General features: G+C 40.6%; 1 protein-coding gene across 4 annotated transcripts in view; it reads left to right on the top strand.

Moving 5' to 3' along the window:
• The window catches only part of PRMT7 (protein arginine methyltransferase 7), an 843,610-nt gene that overhangs the window by 655,746 nt on the left and 166,923 nt on the right, over positions 1-20,941 (top strand). For all 4 annotated transcript variants that reach the window (XM_044081516.1, XM_044081514.1, XM_044081513.1 and 1 more), the window contains one exon: positions 7,253-7,327. In XM_044081516.1, coding sequence (XP_043937451.1) covers positions 7,253-7,327 — 75 coding nt within the window. The remainder of the gene's footprint in view (positions 1-7,252; positions 7,328-20,941) is intronic.

The raw sequence follows: 20,941 nt of genomic DNA, 5'->3' as shown, positions 1-20,941 counted from the left end.
TGACCTCCTCTGATGGATTTTTATAGTTGTCATGCACTATTTTATATGCTGTATATGCTGTACTCGTTATTCCTTTTTTAATGGCAGCTTCTGTTCTAGATTCCATTAAAAACTCTACCACTGCTTGTCTTTCATTTAGGACCCCCCTATTTCTTTCTATTTGCCTATACTCCGATATCAATCCCTGATAGGGAAGGCAATCTCTAACCTGCAGTCCAGATAAATTCTTGGTGTCTTCCCATTCTGTCATCTTTCCCTCTCTAATTATTTGCTCCCAGTACCTTGGTTCCTTTGCCAGTTTTCTCCAATAAATGTTGGCCCTCTATTGTCTGTATTCTTAATTGCAGTCATCCCTCTCTGCAGAATCTCCTTTCTCAGTTCTCGTATTGGTTTAGTTCTTAGAATACTTTCTGCTACTTTATGGATATAATATTCTGCATGATTATTGTTATTTTCCTTAAAGGCCTGCATCCAAAATCCCAGTCTTTCCTTGTTTCTTGAGCTTCCCTCATGTTTCTTCATCATCACTTTCCACTTTGAATTATAGTTTTCTGCTTGTGCTGTGTATAGGAGTCTTAACTGTGTAGCTCTGAAATACCCTTTCAGATTGGGTAATCCCAGTCCGCCCTGTTCTACTGGAAGAATCAGCTTCTCCCACTTGACTGTTGCCATCCAAACCCTTCCCGATAAAGTCCTTCAGTTCTTTATTAATTGCTACCCACAACTTCTTTTCTGGTTGATAAATATAGCTGACCTGTTGTAAAACTAAAGGGACTAAAAACATTTTAACTGCTTGTATCTCGCTATCCATATCCATATAACAAAGCTTATATTTGCTAAATTTTTGTATTATCTTTTGTTTAGTCTCTTCCCACATATCCTTAGCTGCCACACTGGAATTATTTTTAATCCATACTCTTAAATATTTCATTTTATCATGTCCCCATAAATGAGTATTCTGAACCAGTTCATGTGTGGGTATATAATTTACTGCTATTACCTTTGTTTTAGCTTCATTATTGGCCCTAGGTGTGAGTGTGCGCATGTTTGTGCCTTCTGTGGAAGGTTGGGTGCAGGGCTGGCAACTCGACACTGTAAAACTCCACTGCCAATCACTTCTCCTCCTCTTAAGACACTGTTAAACAAAACTTTCCATATCTTTATCAGTTTTTCCCTCCTGGCTTCCAAACTTCCAGAGGAATAATACAATGTATTCCTGGGGACTTTCTTGTAGATTGGTTGTAGATCACAATTTTTATCTCACCTCCTCCTAACCTGTTAGTAATTGAGCCTCATCTACTTGTAACCTTGGCATATTTAATTCTTCCATAAACATTTCCAGTTGTATCTTTTCTTATTTTTCATATTTCTCTGCTTTATAGAGACTCATAGAATTTCCTGAATATTTCTAGTACCTCTACAGGATCTCTTGTTACCTTCTTTGTTATAGGCACACTAAGTTTGGTGATGGTCCTTTCTACTTTCTGTTGCCTGAGTCGTTGTGCTAAAAGTTTTTGTGCTCTAGTGTTGTTGATAAAAAAAAAAAAACAGTTGCTTAACAGCAGTCTTTATAAGCTTGTACATATTAACAAGGTAATCCCTTATTTTCTGCCTAGCATTCTGCAGTTGACCCTTTTCATGTTCTCTGAGATGCCTCCTATTCTGCAATAATTTTAACATCTGTTAGTCCCTCTAAATAATTCTTAACTATAGCACCCTTTTATTTCCACCCTATTTTTAAATTCCACCTTTATTTTATCCCAGTCCCTAGCTATATTTTCAGAAGAAATGTATATCCTCTCTAGTAGCTCCTGAGTAATCTCCACTACCCAAGTCCTTAAGTTCCTCTCTTTTCAACAGGTAGGTGGGAAAGTGCCAATGTCTCATTTTATTTCATTACCCTGTGTTTTTATTTTAGCTGTTATTGGCACATGCTCTGAAATAGTTATTGGGTGAGTATCAAAACCTTCAATTAAATGTACATGTTCCTGTGTGTAGTTCTATATAAATTCTGTCTAACCTAGCCCAATTTTTATATCTTGGGGAATAATATGTAAATTTACTCAGCACTCCTATTGCTGAATTCACATCTTACATGCCAAATATTTTCATAAATTTCTTCAAAAAATCTACCCTCCTTTGTTTTATTTTCCCTTCTGGGCACCCCAGACACATCTTTACTACTGCAAAAGACTACCCCAGTCTTGACATGTATTTTATGCAAATCAAATGGATAATGCACCATTGATTGCACTTTAGACTGTCTGTTTTTAATGTCTTGAATTTCTGCCTGGCAGCTGGAGATGACCAGTGGTAAACATCATTCATTAGTCTGCAGTGTGCTAAGCTTTTCATATCATGTTTAGAAGTACTTTCCTATTCCTTTTTACCTCCAATGTCCCTGTTCTGAAAGTTTCTGCTAAAGGGGACAAAATAAAGCTCATTCTCTTAGCTGCATACCAGCAAATAAGACCATGGATATCAGTTTTTCTGCAGATGATCTCCAAATCCATGAAGCATGTCATGGTAGGGAGATGTACTGTATTAGCAGAGGAAGGGTTCTACACCCAAAATTAACTTCTTTGAATCTGTCAGCTTGAATGATTGCCTCCTCCTCCAGCAAATATGTCTTCTTAAGAATGTTTTTGCTAGTGACAGAAGCCAAAAAAGCATGAGTTTTCCTTCTAGGCAGAGGAGAATATAATTTCCACAGTTTCTATTGCACTTCTTTCCATTCTTGATAACTTGCTTTTTTGATATGAATCATGCTTTGCATACCCTTTAAAGATTCACATGACAGCCTTGTAATGTCATTTACTTTGACATACATATTTAGCTTCCTTGCTTCATATCAGTTGATTTTTGAAAGGGATTATAGATTTAAGGCTACTAAAGGAACTAGAATGTTAGTTTGAGATCTCATTGTATTTCTGTAGAAGTTAACAGTGCAAATGTCTGAACTATTGCAGTCTACTGGCAATAAATACATATTTTCAATAACCCTCTTTGATATTGCTTACATCTTCGAGAGATTTCGGAGTTAAGGGTTTTAGTATGTATCTAACTTTATTTGGCATTCCACAAGGAAAAGGTTTATAAGTAAGTTCATAAATTAGGTAAAGCATTCAAGCTTTATGGATTTCAAGGAACATTTTCTCAGTAATTGTTGGATCAAACACCATAGTCCCAGCCCAATCATCAAAAGACATCTTAAATGTTACTAGACTGTTCACAGCTCTGATATGTTTGGATAATTATTCCATAATTGTGCCATCCTGTGTGTTAAATAACAAGTTTTGTTCTTTTTATTGTATAACTATAAACAGAACTTTTAATTCTGTTGTTTATATGTCTTTGGATTATTACATACTTCCAAACCCAGTAAAGACTGAATAAATGAGTCATTAAACACCTTATAGGCAAGTATAATTTGACTCCTGTTTTTCTTTAATGGAGGGTATAAAGACCCACTGAAGCACATCTATTCTTATAACATATAATAAACGCTAAATTTTCATTGTACTGATTCTATACAGTTATGTTGCTGATTATTAAGACTACAGAACACTACATTGTATTTCAATATTGAACCAATATATATATATATATATATATATATATATATATATATATATATATATATATATATATATATATAAACCTTAAATAAATTTGCCAAGATCATAACCTCTTTCATTATAAAATTTTTCAACATCAAACCCATCTGTCTCAAGGCCTTGTTACAGATGGCTCTCACATGGCTTTCAAAACAAAAAGAGGATTCAATCAGTATACCAAGATCATTTATTCACTAACTTCAATTAATCAGATGTAGAAAATGTAATAGATCTCCTTAATTTTGTTTACCAAAATATATATTACACCTTTTCTCACTAAATGAGAGATCAAATTTACTAGTCCATGTAACGAAGCATACAAAAATACTTATTAATATTAGTGAAATTGTATTTTATTTTATTTAACATTTGTTTACTGGGAAAGTCCGACTTGGAATGAGTCAATTTTCAGCAGAGGCTTCGGGAGAAATGCTCTAGATGCATGTCTTTGTAACATGGGAGGAAACCAGAGCACCCGGAGGAAGCCCACACGAAAGCAGGGAGGACATTCAGACTCTGCACAGAAGGCACTCCAGCCAAGAATCGAACTGGAGAACCTCTTGCTGTGAGGTGACAACGTTAACTGTTGCACCACTGTGCGTCCACAATCATCTTCATTATTAACAAAAAAAAAAAAAAAACTATTTTACAATTGTCAGTGTACATAACCAACCAACAATGATTATCACTTGGATTTCATTTTAGAATTTGCTTTTCTTTAAGTTGTCCCAGCTACACTGTAATACAATAGACTCTGTATGATTATAACTCCCATTAACTGATTCAGCCACCTCTATCCAATCCAAAGATGGCAAATTATTCAGTAATAATCAGTTTGACTGTAATTGCCATGTTTAGTGCCTACTCTCGTTTTACCCGTAGAAACTGTTTTAAATAAGAACAAATGATTAGATAATCATAAAGAAGTAGAAATCTGAATATTTTCAATTAAAATGTAATTATCTGTCCCTAGTAAATCTAGGAGATTACTACCTCTAGTCATTTCCAGAATCATTTGTGTAATATTATGCTGCCCAAAAATCTTAATAGTCTTTCAAAGTTATTTCTTCTTTTATTTACTAGCTAGTCAGTAGAAGGATAATTAGTCACCTATCAGTACCAGGTTTCTATAATCTAAATTCATATTTATTGTAGACAGATAATCCATTTCAGGTATAAGACAGAGCATCAGTGTTAAAGGATCATGCAACAGTATTCCATAAGTTTGAACTATTACAAATTCCAACTCGGCAATAGTCTTTCCAAGTTTACAAGAAGTTGAATTTCGAACCTGTAAAGTTGCTGCTTGACCTCTGTTGCTTGTTCATAAGCATTCAAATTTGTTTTATTTTCGTATTTGCAAGTTAGATGAATTCCATGTGTCACTAACAGCAGTAAACTCGTATCCCTCAAAGTGCAAGAAATTTTAACTCGTTTCCTTTGTTCCCCAAGCTCTAGGCATTACAAGAGAAACATTTTAAAGACCTATTAAATTTCTTTTTTTCTGTTGCACATATGAATCCCACCCGTGAGGCAGTAAAAATTTCAACACAATTCCTAAACAAACCTGACAGTCTTAGATCCATAGTAATTAAGATGAAGACGTTTCATAATAGTCATTTACATCAAGAATTGCATTTTCATCTTATTTAATGTTTTATACCTTAAGTCATTAGTACCTCCTTGCAAATTAAACAAATTATAGGTTGGTTTAACCCTAGTTAACCTTGGTTAAAAAATCTAAATAATTAACTTCAATCCTAGTAAAGAATAAACTGTAATATACTCTTAATTCTGTGATGTTATTGGACCAACAATATATTTCACAAGTGACACCCCAACATACCTCTCAACCTCTTAGCAAAATAAATCTGGACAAAGTCTAAGATTATTGGGGGGGGGCAAAGGCCCAAAAATATAGACGGATTTTAAATATTGCTCTTATAAAACTTAAGAAGTTGCTAGAATAACAGGATTTATGTTCTTGTGCATTTTCTGAAGGATGTATAGTCTGAAACCTAAGTGCATGTTGTTATTTAGTAATTTCAATCTAGTGATTTGCCAGAACCACAAATTTTGTGAGAAGCAGATTACAAATATGAGGCAAAAATCTGGGCATTCTCTGAAAATGTGGACAATTGAGAGGGTATGGTCCTTAGTTACCAGTAGTTCAGAATAGCACCCTTTTCCACCATTATCTGTTACAGAAATAAAACCAGACTCTTCACTGTGTTTATTAACGTCTTTATCTTTACTAATTAACCCTCCCAAAGCTCTTCTTTTAAGCTTTCTTCTCTGTGTGATCTCTTGCTATCCTTCATTCTACTCACTAATACAGTTAGTAATATCATAGCAAGGCTTACATGAAATGCTACCAGTTTAAAGAAGAAGAAAAATTTCCCTCCCCACTTAACTGTGTTCAAAATAACACCCTCTTTACTAGAATGAATCAAACATTGCTGTTAACTTACATTAGCTGAACTATGTTCAGCTTCAGACTCATTTAATACCGTCTTGGAATTAGGAGATGGAGAACCCTTTAATGCTGTAAGCCTCTTAGACTTCAAGCTGTGTACTCTTCAGTCAACAAATCATTACTCAAATCTTCTCTATGATCCAAGTTTCTTTTCTTATATCTAATATTAGTTACACCAATGTCAACATTTGTAACTCAAGATTCAAAACATTTTCCCCAATAACTGAGGTTGTACTATCATAATTTTTTGACACATTTATGTTTATATTTTGAAATATTAGAGCTATCAGATTTTTTAGTATATGAACTCTCTACTCCCTTTATTAACAGCATGCTCTAAATCACCCACATGTATGCCAGAAAGAGAAGGCATAAGCAATAAGTTATCCAACAAAACTTTAGACTCTAGACTCTACCAAATCTTCTGCCCTAGATAAACATTATTTCCCTTTACCAGATAAAATGGTCTAATTTGAAATAACACTCGATGAACTAAATGAAATCTCTTCTATTAAATTGTCAATGTAAAAGATTTGCCAACATTCTTTTTTCTTTACTCCATTAGCATTACCAGCTTTTTTTTTTTTTTTTTTTTACTCAGCTGGAGTTTTAAATGACTTAATCAGTAAACTTTTCCCAGCTTTCTGTACAAACCCTTTGGTTTCCTAGATATTGTCATACAGGTGTGCATCTCTTAACGTCCTTCTGCATATACATCCATACTGTACTATAGGGACATATATGTGGTCAGACATTGTGCAGAAGGATGCTAAGCGATGCACAATGTACTCTATATGATGTTTGAATAATGTCCTAGTCGCCTAAAGTCCTATTGCACAGAAGTATTCCAGATGTTAAGTGACACACACCTGTATATGTATCAGTGTGTGTGTGTGTGTATGTTTGAAGGTGAATCTTAGGGATATTGTACTTATTTACTTGTAGGAGTCAAGGAAATGCTGAGAATTTTTATTTTGAAGAATCAATGTTGACATTTATCATTTGTTAAGTGGTCTAAGGCCCCTTTACAAAAAAAAATGAAGACTTAACATGATACGTGATTAGGTAGAACGTACACTCTTTTTTTAATGCTGTAGGAAAGTAACCATTGTTTTTATAGTTGTAATGTTTTGTTTTGTTTTTTTCTCCCCCCCCCTAGGACCTGTGGTGTATCCGAGCTCCATGTGGTAAATGTGAAGGATATGATGTTAGCATAATGGATGAGATGATACAGGTAAGAGTCCTCAGGCAAAACTGCAACTATTAATACTGTCAGGATGTGGTGTTGTTGTCCTAGTAGGAATTATCCATTGTATATACAGACAAATCACAGATTATCTGCCTTCCCTTAGTTTGGAATGGTGACTTATCTAATGCAGGCATGTCAGCAACCTCATCTTAGTGTATGAACTGAGTGAATAGTGTAGGGCAGCATCTTGCTACCTTAGTGGAAGTCCAGTCGTATAAATAAAGTTGTGTCAGATCAGAGGTACTCCACGTTGCAGAAAACTGATTTAACAAATGACAACTTGAAATTTCTTAGAGGGTTTTATTTTTTTCCTGTGGCAGTGCTTTGCTTTATTTTGTTCCCATGCAGCCAGAGGCCATAGGATATATTTTAAATGATGCACAAAACCCAATATCTGATGCTTTCCTTTCCATTTGTTTGTTCAGCTACTGGGTATCAGATCCAGCCTTGGATCCAACTCTGCCATGTACACTACACTTTCAGATCCAACTCATGAGTTTCTCCCTCTACCCATAATGCCCCAGTCAACTAGCAGTACCTCCAGTCTCATTTGCCACCATCTCACACAGACTTGCATCCTTCTGAGAGCTATTTTGGGTATTTTTGCAAGTTTCTGAGAAGTAAATTCTTTAAAAACCTTTCATTTATCCTTCTCTAGTTACCATAGTTCTGCTGTACTATAACTGGTACTTGTCTCTCTTCTCTAATCTTTCTACCCTTTAGAGAGGGTATTTTTTCCTACTGCTGCTGGTGTTCTGTTTAACTAAAAAAAAAATCTTTACTTATTCTTACTATTCTTCCTACCCCCCCCCCCCCAATTATTTTTTTTCTCTGAAATGGCCAAAAAAAACTAAGGTTTTAAAAAGTGAATTTCCTCAGGGCATAAACTTCCCAATTCTGATTCCCACAATAACTGCATCTACTGCCTTGGATTGTCCCAACTCAATACTGACTGCTGCATTTGAGCTGCCTTTAATTCTAGGGCACTTCCTCTTCTTCAGGGGCTCAACCCCCGGTAAATCTTCAAAATCTCTGGAGGCGAAGGGGTCTTGCAGAAGATGCCCCTCCCATTCTCCGAAGGGTACAGCATCGACCTCATCTTCTTCACAGCCTCCTCAAAAAATTCAAACAAACTTTGTGTCTGACTATTTCAGATCTTAAGATTAAGACTCAGACACCTTGAGTGGCATTTTTCCTGTAAAAGGACTATATAAAGAAACAGCTCCAGTTCTTAGTAATAATGACCATCCCTCCTGGCATGTCTAAAGGTCAGTTCCCTGTGCTTTCTCCTATTAACCTGGTGAACTTGGGCATTCTGAGACAGTGTAGCAACTGCCTCATGTACACAGGCAACCCTCTCCTTTTACCTCCCAACAGTCAAACTTGTGAGAGATGCACTTATGTATCCAAATTGGAAGCCATGCACTCTCAAGCCAAGACCGGAATAGCTGGTCAAGAGGAGGATGTCAGCACCTGCACCACACCACATGCGCACACAGCCCTCCAGAGCACCCACCATCACAGCTCTCAGACAAAAACACAAACCACACACCCACCTTTGCTGAGGCTCTCAATAGAAATTTACCCAAACAGCAGAGACCTCCAAGGCAGAAACATACTCAATCACCACAACACAGCACAAACCACAAGACACACAGCTCACCTACACAGTGTACCCCTCAACCTAAGCCCCAAGGGGAAAACAGCTTGCCCAATACACTAATCATAGGTGACTCGATAGTGAGGCACACTGATGTCCCACTCACTAGGTTGAATAAGGAGAAGGTAACGGTCGGCTATCAGGTGCCAGAATCCGACACACAAAACATGCACTCAGGTCACTTCACAAGTAGAAGTATGACTCTGTCACTGTCCATGTGGGTGTGAATGACCTGAGACAATGTGGGTGTGAATGACCTGAGACGCACCTCCCTGGTCTACATGAAAAGAGACATGGAGGAGCTCTCAGATTATGTGGCCCAGGCAGGTATGACCCTAGCCCTGAGTAGCATCCTGTCGTCACCCAGAATGAAACCGACAATACAAGCAGAAAATGATTGACTTCAACAACTGGCTAAGTTTCTGGTGTCATTCTAAACGGATCCAGTATCTGTCTGCTTGGGATGACATGATTGACAGACCTCGATGCTTTACCAGAGATGGCCTGCATCTGTCACACTTGGGTTTCCAGATACTGGCTAAGATTCTTGCCACTCCTATAATGCTTTTTTTAGGCGATGTTCCAAAGACCTAATTACCACCGTAACAGCTATAAATAAATGCAATCTGAGGGTCATGCTGCACAACACTAGAAGTCTAAATCTCAATATGCACTTGCTCAAAGCACTCCTTAAAATGGAGAACATCGGCATTTGTGCTGTAACTGAGACCTGGTTTAAAGCAGCAGAAAGCACCCCTGCGCTACCAGGCTATAACTCATTCCACACCTTTCAGCCCCAGGACGTGGACCGAAGCTCCAAAGGCGGTGGTGTCTCCATATTCATAAAGCATATGCACACCTCCAGACTAGTAGCCCAGCATAACGCATCTGAGATACTTCAGGTACAACATTGGGTGAGACGGTGATTCAGGTCGTACTCTGCTATAGGTCCCCAATCATGTCCCCAGACTCGCCCCACATTCCTAAGCACCCTGGAAACTATTAGGGTCCAACCCAACACTCTCATACTAGGTGACTTCAACTACCCCTCCATCAACCGGGAAAACTACTCATGCACCAATACATTGGCCCAATGCTTCCTGGAATTCATCAATTCCAGTGCCTTGGACCATCTCATTCTTAACCCCACTTAAGGAAGCAAAATCCTTGACTTAGTTATTACTAACATGGGCAGCCGTTGGTCTACACCAATAGTCAGTTCGTCCCTGGTTAGATCCGACCACACAATAATCACCATGGAAATCCACATCTCACCCACACCCCCCGCAAAGGTAACCACCATGAAAACTTCTCCAAAGCTGACTTTGGGCTCCTAGAAACAGAAGTGGCTAACTTCAGAGCACCCATGTCAATGGAAAATACATGCATGACTGCCGAATCCTACACCAAAGTACTGTACGAAGACGTACATAAATGCATAGAACTAGCCGTACCCAACAGAACCAAGATGCTCTCCTCCAAAAAAGGAAGCCAATCTGGTGGTCCCCTGCCATTATTAAACTCTACAATCTTAGGAAGAAACTGTTGCAGAAAATGGTGAATTCCCAAGACTGAAAAAAACTCCCTTATTATGCTCAGCAAAAAGTTGAGATCCCTCATCAAAACCTATAAAGCCAGCTATGAAGGCAGAATTACGGCAGATGCTACAAAGAACCACAAAGCTTTCTATAGTTATATCAAGAATCTCCATGGTAATTCTCCCGTTTGCTCTGAGTTACTGCACAATGGTACCTCCTATACTGAGCCAACAGATATTGCCAACATATTGGCAGACAGATTCAGTGCCAACTTTACCCCCCCCCCACAAAGGACCAATCACAATATTGGAGGAATGCCAGGCACCCAGCATTACTGCAGCACAGATTAAAGCTGCACTGTCCAAGGCCAAGAATACAGCTTCCATGGGAACCGACAATATCCCTGGATGTGTTCTTCATGAACTACAAAGTGAACTGGCACCACATCTATCTGCCCTGTTCAGTCACAGCCTGTCCTCAGGCTTTGTCCCTACTGAACGGCGCACTGCTACAGTCATTCCTCTTCATAAAGGGGGAGCGACTACAGACCCTGGGAATTATCGCCCCATTAGCCTGACGAGTCTGATATGTAAGGCTATTGGGAGCGCATCATTATGGACCTAATTAGCAAGGATATAGGGAATCTCCAAACTCTAGATCCCACTCAATTTGGTTTTGTGAAAGGTGGAGCATGCCTGCTCAACCTGGTTGACTTCTTTGAGTCCGTCACCAGAGCTGTGGATAAGGGCAAGGCATTTCATGCAGCCTAACTTGATCTGGCCAAGGCCTTTGAGACCATTCCCTATTCAGGAATTATTGATAAACTCACCAAACTAGGCATCAACCCCTATATCACTAGGTGGGTTGCAAATTATCTCACAGAACCCACAGTGTGAAAGTAGCGGACTCCAAGTCAGGCTGCTGACCAGTCACAAGTGGAGTCCCACAGGGATCAGTCCTGGGTCTTCTCATGTTTGGCATCTACTTCTCAGAAGTCCAGGCCAATGCAGAGGGACTCTGGCTGACCAAGTTTGCAGATCCTACAGAAAGGCCTCACTGAGACCAATGACTGGTGTCAAAACCATGGCCTTAAGCTTAATGCTAAAAAATGCATCATCAACCCCTTTGGGAAAAACTCAGTTCCCACTAATTACCACATCGATGGGAACCCACTGAACACTGAAGCCATTATAAGAGATCTGGGGACATAGGTTGACAGCAAACTCTCCTTTGACCACCACATTGCCACTATGGTAAGAAAGCCCTTCTATGTGGCACATGTCATTACCAAGGGTTTTGCATCCAGGAAGAAAGAGTTCATCTCTCTCTACTTTTCTCTCATTAGGCCAATCGTCGAGTATAATGCCCCATTTGGCGTGTACCTCACTAGACACATGCAGCAGCTGGAAAGGCCACAAAAGTACTTTACAAAGAGGATCCTAGGCCTTAAACACATGCCCTACACAGACAGACTAAAAAAAACTCCAGCTAGTCTCTGTCTCATATCGTCTACTAAGAGGTGATCTCTGCTTGACTTACAAAGCCATGTCTAACCTAGCTCTGTTAGAAATGCTACATCTAAAGAAATCCCAATCCCGCCACACCACATGCTCAAGAGACCTCAACCTCATTACCACAGTCAACAGAACATGCTGGAGGGACAGGTTCATAACCCAGAGGCTGCCCATACTCTGGAATAGTCTTCCCGTATATGTCAAGCAGAGCACCTCACTGGCCCTCTTCAAGAGACATCTTGATGAGTGGATGGGAAATAGAAGGTTCACCCCGGAGTTCATAGAGACACTGGGAACTAACATCAGGTGGCACAATGCCATGGCACTTTTATGGGCTAGGCTTGTAAAAGCTCATGGGCCATTAGCCTAGTGTGCACCTGTGAACCTATGAACTTAGATTCAATGCCTTCAGATCCAGCTGTTCTTTTAACTAGGTCTCCTTGAACCCACCCAGCCTGGTTCACCATTGGACTGCCATCTCCTTGGCTCCATTTCCCTTTTTTCCAAGGGATGCCAAGGTGAGAGTCTAGTCCCCAGTCACCCAACTCTTCCATTAGGTCCTCCAGATATTTGTCAGATGCTGATGCGGATAAGATGATGAAGAAATTCCTCAGAGTTCAGGTTCAGATGCGGGTTATTCTGGCTCCATCTCCCATCAGATCCACGAGTCTCATGTCTACTTCTCATGTAGTGATCTCTCCTTCTCCAGTCCTGCCCAAGGTTTTGGAACCCTCATATCCAAGAGCCCTGAGAGTGTCAGCAAGGGTTGCCCAACTGCCCACCTCTAGAGACAGTCGGGGGAGTGTTTGTCTGCACCTAGATGCCTGGCCTTCTGTAACAAGAGATTCTTGGGGGCTAAAAATAATATCTAGAATTTATTTCATACCATTTTTTCAGATTCCCCCAGCCAAAAGAAGGCTTCCCAATGTCCCACTCAGAGAAGCTGCAGCTCAAGAGATTCAAAAGCTGCTAGACAGTAGAGTCATCCAGGAGGTCTCACCAGACCAAAGAATTCAAACCTTATTCATAGTTCTTTTTTGAGATCAAGAAGTCTGGGACCTTAGACCAATTGTGGGTCTAAGCAAACTGAACCAATCTGTGAAGAAGTCAAAGTTCCAAATGGTCATGGTTCAGTCCATTCTGCCTTTTCTATGCAAGAACGGTTGGATGTACCTAATCAATCTTCAGGATGAGTACTATCATATCAGGATGAGCCAATAATCTTGAAGATTTCTGCAATTTTGGCTGGAGCACAGTCACTATCAGTTCAGAGCCCTGTCCTTTGGTCTCGCCACAGCCCCCAGGGTGTTTACCAAATGTATGGCAATGGTAGCAGCTCACTTGAGATCGTTAGGATTCTGAGTGTTTCCATATCTAGGTGACTGACTTCTCACTACCCCAAAAAGCATCTTCTACAGAGTCCAGGGACTGTTTTCTCCAACTTTGTCAAAGGCTAGGCATTTCAGTCAACACCTCCAAATCTCATCTACAGCCTGTACAGAGCCTGGAGTTCATAGGTGCACAACTGAAGATAGTAAGTCAGATAGCCTGTCTTGCTTTAGGTTGTGTAGACACAATCAAGTTTCAGGTACAACAATTTTTCAGCCAGACTTGTCCTTCAGGCTGTAGGTTCGATGGCAGTGGCCGTAACCTTAGTTCCAATGGCCCAATTTTATATGCATGTTTTTCAGTGAACTCGAGCTGTTCAGTGGTCTATTCTGCATCATCCCTTTGCAGACCCTGGTGAGTTTGATTGGATAAGACAGATTATCTCTGGTGGTGGATTCAGTCAGATAAAGTTTACCTAGGTCTTCCTTTTATTCTGTCCCCTCCAGTAGCCACGGTGATCACGGATGCCTCCCAATTTGGGTGGGGGTCATTTCTTGGGACAGAGACAGTACAAGGCACGTGGTCCCCCCAAGAGACCAATTTGCATATCAGTATCCTAGGGATGACAGCAGTCCTACTAGCATTGCAGGCCTTTCAAGATGTTCTTCCTCTGGGAATCATCTCAATACAAACCAACATTATGTCTGCGGTTTACAACTTTAACAAACAGGGGGGGACTCGTTCTTATCCCCTTTGTTGAGAGGCATTGAGAATGTGGCAGTGGGTGATCTACTCAAACTGCTTTCATTTGGCAATGCTCATACCAGGAAAATCCAGTGTGCTAGTGGACAAACTCAGCAGATCTATTCTGATGCCTTACGAGTGGTCTGTCAATCAGTGGGGCAAGGATTTTCTGTCATTCTGTCAACTTTGCTGTGATCTCATTACATCTCCCCACAGCAAGTGCAGCAGGTTCTTTGCCCTAATCCCCCCCTCAGGGGGAGTCACTGAGAGATGTTCTAGTCCACGTTTTGCCCTCCAGTCTCCTTTATGCTTATCCCTCATTACCACTGATTCCAGACTTCTTACAGAAAGCACTTCGGTGGAATAGTTGTTATCCTCATTGCCCCCTTTTGACATTGCCAAGTGTGGTTCCCCTTCCTTTGGTCTCATCTTCGATATCTTCCATGGAGTAGACACCAGTCCAAACCTTCTCTCACATCCCTCCATAATAAAGGATCCCAATATTCCAGACCTCAAACTGACCACATGGTTTCTCCAATTCCACTGATAGCTAGACAGTCCAGGCTTTCCTTCCTTCCTTCCTAGCCCAACAAATACTTTTATCTTCCCAGAAAGATTCTGTAAGAAAAATCTACAGGAATAAATGGAAAAGATTCTCAATTTGGATTCTTCAGAAGGAAATTGATCCTTTCACTGCTTCTGTATCTGCAGTTCTAGAATTTTTAATATATATGTTTTTCAAAAAGGTGCTAGTTTTCCTACAATAAAGTGCAATTAGCATCTATATCTTATTTTCACTCAAGAGAAAATGCTTCCTCTTTAGTTTCTACCAAGGGCACCTGGTTGCTTAGACATCCAGTGAAGGAACGGTCACCTCCTTGGGATTTAAGAGTCATACTCTTAAGGGTTGATCCAGACGGCCGTGGTGGTGCAGAGGTTAGCATTGCTGCCTCACAGCAAGAGGTTCTCCAGTTCGATCCTTGGCTGGGGGTGCCTTCTGTGCAGAGACTGCTAGTCCTCCCTGTGGTCACAAGGGTTTCTGCTGGGTGCTCCAGTTTCCTCCCACATCCCAAAGACATGCTGTAGGTGGATTGGATACTCTAAATTGGCCCTAGTGTGTGCGTGTGTGTGCTTTATGTGGAAGGTTGGGTGCCAAGCTGGCAACTTGACACCATAAAAACTCCACTGCCAATCATGAGCGGACAGGTAATCCGCTGTGGCGACCCCTCACCAGGAAAAAGCCAAAAGAAGAAGACTCTTGAGGGTTGATCCAACAGCCCTTTGAGCCATCAGCCAAGTCTCATTTAAAAATGTTGTCGTGGAAAATGGCATTCCTAGTAGCTATTAAATCTGTGAAGCGATTTTCTGAACTCCAGCCTCTCTCTTCCAAATCCCCTTATATTATTTTTCACAAAGACAGGGTCACTTTCTGAACAAATCCTTCCTTAACAAACATAAAATCTGAATTGAATATTGGCAAACAATTCATTTGCCTGTTTTCTTCCCTAATTTTTCTAACAAGGGAGAGTACGTGCTATATCTTAGATGTACATATACAACTACGTTTTTATTTCCACAGAACAAAAAATTTCAGGAAGTCGGAACAGGTTTTTGATTTTCTCCCCAGATTTGGTTCACCAATTTCTAAAGTTACTTTGGCCAAATGGATTACTGATTGCATTTCTTTTGTTTGTACTCAGCAAGGCTTCTCCCTATCGAAGCCTCCTTAAGCACATTCTGCTAGTTCCATGGCAACCTCTTCTGTATTTTTGGTCTAGAATTTCCATTGATGACAGCATCTACCTGGTCTAATGCTCATACTGTTATTGCCCATTACAAACTATATTTGACCAACAGAAGCAGAGCTGCTTTTGGTTCTGCAGTTCTCTAGAATAACTTTCCATGAAGGGCCATCAAGATTCATGTAGCTGGGGACTCTGTCCCAATAGCTGAGGAATGAATGAATAGGACAACATGAGATATTAGTTGTGTACTCACCATAATAATGCATCTGTACTGTCTGTTTTCATTCTTCAACTCCCTACCCTCCTTTCCCCCTTCCTTTCTTCTTCTGCAGTGCCCTTGTGGATATTGTAGAAACTTTAGTTCCAGGTTTGAGCCCCAGCTCTGCTGGTTTCTTTTTGTACTATGTTAGGATCTATAAGGCAGCAAACTCTATATGAGCTATTGATAGTTGACTGGGGCATTATGGTTAGAGGGAGGAGTTCATGAGTTTGATCTGAAAGTCTAGTGTATGTGGCCAGTCGGATCTGATACCCAATAGCTGAGGAAGAATGAAAATGGACAACACAGACACATAGTTATGCTAAGTATATAACTATTATTTTTAAATCCTTCCTTAGTGCTTTAGACCGGTCTAAATATTTCTTTGACAGGTTCATCCAAGTAGTGGACAGTGAAGGGGTTCTGGATGTGGCCTTCTTGGATTTTAGCAAGGCACTTGACAAGGACTAAGTGGCTTCAGTTTGTCAAAGGCCATTTCCTTGAAAATCAAGGCAACTGAAAAAAAAATCACTCACTGTACTAAGCAGCTGTTTTTCTGTAGGGGAGAAACCCCCCAACAACCTACCAAGCAGGGTGCTTTGCATTTGCTTCCAGAGAGTTGATGTAATCCATTTCAAGGTTGCTGCACCTCAGTGCAAGATATAATCTCAACCTATCTAACCTTCTGTGCTGAACATACCTTTTAGCCAAGTGCTACTTTTCCAGCACTCCGTCATCACATGGCTATCATGTTCCAGAACTGAGCCCTACAGAGAGTTTAATATGCAAGGTAACCAGCTGGGATTTCTGTTTCAGGTTGAATTTTTATGAACACTAGAACACTCGGACTAATAGTAAATGGAATATCTAGTGAAGAAAGGCGGATCTTTTAGATTGTTTATTTTAGTATTCTGAAGAGTGATAAAGCATTGTTGCATGATGTTTAATAACATCGTCTTGGAGTGATTCTTAGCCTATGTACTTGGCGGAGGACAGACTCCTTGTATGATGATTATGGGAGCTGGATTACCAGTAGGAAATATTGTACAGAATATCTGTGAATGAGCACCAGACCATCTTCCTGTTCAAGTGGCCACTCTTCTTTGAATATGCTGAATCCTAAGAACAGTGTTTCACTGTCAAGGATATCTGGTTTTAGCCACATAGCTGTGACAGCTGAAAGATCGAGCAAGGCTATATTGGGAGAACCATTCTTGAATCAAAGGCATTTTATAGTAAATACTTATTTTTGTAGCATATGTTGAGTGAGTTCCATTAGTCCTCAAATGGATGTGAGAGTGTGTCTCTCTCTTTGATGACTGGCCAGGGTTAAGTTTATGAATGAGTGAGTTTTGTATGTGTATTTTTTGAAGAATTTACACCAAAGATGCATATATGGGTTTATCTTAGTGTTTCTTATTATTTTATGTCTAAAGTTGTGGAATGTGGCATGCAGGGTATGCCCGGGTTATGAGATGGCTTGACAGTTTCAACTGTGACAATTTTTACTGTTAGGCAGAAGAGGTAACATACTGTGAGTACAGACAGATGATGCTAGTTAGAGGTAGGCTAACAGTAATAGGATTAAATGGGGGGTAGTAGTATCAAATCTCCCTCATATAAGTGAGGTTATGATTCCTTATTAAATGGTAGTAGTTATGGTGAAGCTAAGAAGGGAAAATAATTATATATTTGACTCTGTTCTTAGTACACCCTAGATAGTCTAGGATGGCAGTAGATGAGACTACGAAGGGTGCCATTGGGCTATATAGTTGGCCCTTAGTGTAGTATAGGGGGCCTAGGGTTAAGCTTTAGAGCTGCACTTTATAGAGAAAGTAAGGTCAGGAGGGCACATTAAAAGTAGAGTGCTCCTAGACATGTCTAGGTATAGAATCCAATTGCAGTAGGGGCCTGTCTTCACAAGGAGCTATATGTGCACTTGGCTGCATCACTGTTTCATAGATTCATAGGAGGTAGTTACTAGGTTAGCAGCCCCAGAGCCCTTACAAGCTTGGCCATGTTAATCCCAAGTTGCCTCACTTGTCTTTGGTTAGATTCGCAGTGTGTTTTTCTATGATAAACACCAACTACCCCTGTCCATGAGGGACATGGGTGCCACCCCCGGGGTATATTTGCGGTCTCCTATCCATTTCTCAAGGTTGTGCTTGAATAGAGTCAGTGAGGAACTTTGCTTCATGTTAACTAGAAGTCTATTCCAGAGTAGCATCAATCTCTGGGAGGTATGTCTGTCTCTCCAGCATGTTCTGTTAATGTCACAGGCTAGGTTAAGATCCCTAGAGTGAGTGACTCTCTTGTGCCGTTTGACTTGCGGATGTGCAGCATATTCTTGAGGGCAGGGTCAGAGACTGCCTAGTAGGCCTGGCACAAGTCACCTCTCAGTAGCTTGTATGATACAGGGTACAGTGACAGAGCTTTCAATCTGTCCATGTAAGTCATGGTTTGGAGGCCCTGTATTTTCTTGGTGAGAAGCCTCTGTGGTCTCTCCAGCTGCTGCAAGTGTCTGGTGAGGTATATGCAGAGGGGAGCATTGTATTGTATTAATGGTATGATGAGGGAGGGAGGGTCCAGTACAGTGGAGTTGTAACATCCTTAGACCTGGATGCAATGCCCTTAATTATGAGATGTGCAACATCTATCTGTGTTTTCAAATCTCACACCTCTGAGTTTGAACTTCGGGGAGTGCCGTCAATATTGTAATTTGCAGGGAATTCTGCTTTGCCAAAGGGGATAATAATGCACTTTTGTGCATTTAGTTTTGGACCGTAACTTTGGCACCAGTCATTTGACTGTTAGCCCCTCCTGTAATATGTTAACATCATTGGAGAACTCAATAATTGTAACATTTCCAATCATCAGCTGAACTTGGTAAGCCAGAGGCCATCTACTTTAGCCTGAGCTTCCAAGAAATAGATTCCAAACAGTAAAGGGCCCAGCACAGATCCTTGTGGTACACCACTGGTGACTGGTCTAGTGGTAGAGGTGGAGTGACCCACGTTGACAGTACATGTTCTGTCGGTGAGACAGTTGGCTATGTGTTTAGTGACATAAGGGTTAATCCCCAGCTGGGAGAGTTTCTTAATGATACCTGAGTGGAGGAGTATGTCAAAAGCCTTGGTTAGGTCAAAATAGGCAGTATGCACTGTATTACCTTCATCCAGGGCTTTGTTGACTTTCTTGAAGAAGTCTACTAGGTTTAATAAGCATGATCTACCCTTAAAACCAAACTGGGTTGGGTTTAAAGTCTAAAGGTCACCTATGTCCCTATTAAGGTCCATGATGATTCTTTCCATGGCCTTGCAGATGAGGCTGGTTAGACGTACGGGTCTATAGTTGCCAGGGTCGGTTGATGGCCCCCCTTTGTGCAGTGGCATTACTGTTGCTGTTCTCTACTCCGCTGTAACAAAGCCAGTTCTCAGGCTATGGTTAAAGAGAATGCCAAGTGGGTCTACTGTGTCCAGTTTTTAGATTGCTTAATAAGCAACCTGGGATGTTATCTGGTCTCCCTGAAGCTGTGTTTTTGGTCTTGGAGAGCTCAGAAATGACCTGATGTCTAGAGATACTAAGCAGAGGACTGGTGTCTGGTATGTTTTGAGACGTGGCTGGTGGGGACGGGGGGTTGAAGTTTGTGCAGTATCTGTCAGCTCTCAGGTTGGCAATTTCCTCCAGTATAGTATGAGTGGTACCATCTACTGTCAGTTTGGCATATAGCTGAGCATTCCCTTTTAGATTTTTGGACATAGTTAATGATTGCCTTATGATCACCCTTACCTAGGGATTTAATTTTACCTTCATAATTGGCTTTAGAGGACTTTACAAGATTTCTGATTTGGTTGTTGAAGCTGTGAAGGGAATTCTTCCTCTGCTTAGTCAGTTCCCTCTTGCTCTTAGATGTCAGTTTCATCTTTTTATTATATAATATATTTATACTTGAGCTCCACCAGGGTGGCTTGTTTTTTTTCTGGAGGACCTGGTTTTAATCCAGTCAGGCACAGCCAAGTCTATACAGTTGCTTAAGTGTTTATACAGGGCATTTGTGTACACCTCTGCATAGGAGTCATTGTTGTTTGTGATTGCAGGGGGGTATAAAACTTTATATACCATCACTTAGTAGGCTGTAGTTTGTTTTGGAAAAGTTTTTTTTTTTTTTTCAGTTTTTTGCTGCTATGGTGGTGACAGGTTCAATAGTTACTTCAAACCAGACTGATTTATGGTCCGACCTTACCAGGGAGTACCATGTCTAGGACATTTGAGCCCATTGTTAGGGGGTGCAGACTGTTCCAGAACATTTGTATTGACAAAGTCCAGGAACCTCTGGGCGAGCATGTTCATGCTTGTGTGTCACCCAGTCGATGGAAGGATAGTTGAAATCTCCCAGGACTAAGGTGTTTGGCTGCATGGCATGTGACTCCACTAAGTCCATGTAGGCAATGTGCTTTTTTTGGTACATGGAGGGGGACCTATAGCTGGCAATGATGTGTGTTTTGCATATAGTTAATTGGACATGGAGTAGTTTGAGAGACGTACTGTTTGACCAGTCTTGAGGTGTACTTTACTTTAATGAAGATGAATACACCTCCACCTTTGGTTCTTTCATGCTCATTTTGAGGTCTGAACATGTGGAAGGCATTGTAGCCTTGCTCAGCTGGGGTTCTGCCCATGGCCTTGAGCCATGTCTCAGTGACTGCACAGATGTCCGCATCTTCTAAGGTGAGCAGTGCTTACAGAGAGAGCAGTTTCATGTTTAGACTCCTAGCATTAAGCAACAGAACCTTGAGTTTCTCTCGAGTGG

The sequence above is a fragment of the Protopterus annectens genome, chromosome 8.part0 (genome assembly GCF_019279795.1).
Source record: "Protopterus annectens isolate FY-2018-M chromosome 8.part0, PAN1.0, whole genome shotgun sequence".
Lineage (NCBI taxonomy): Eukaryota > Metazoa > Chordata > Ceratodontiformes > Protopteridae > Protopterus > Protopterus annectens.
The sequence above is the reverse complement of the archived record's forward strand: the minus strand, read 5'-3'. Positions and strand labels throughout refer to the sequence as shown.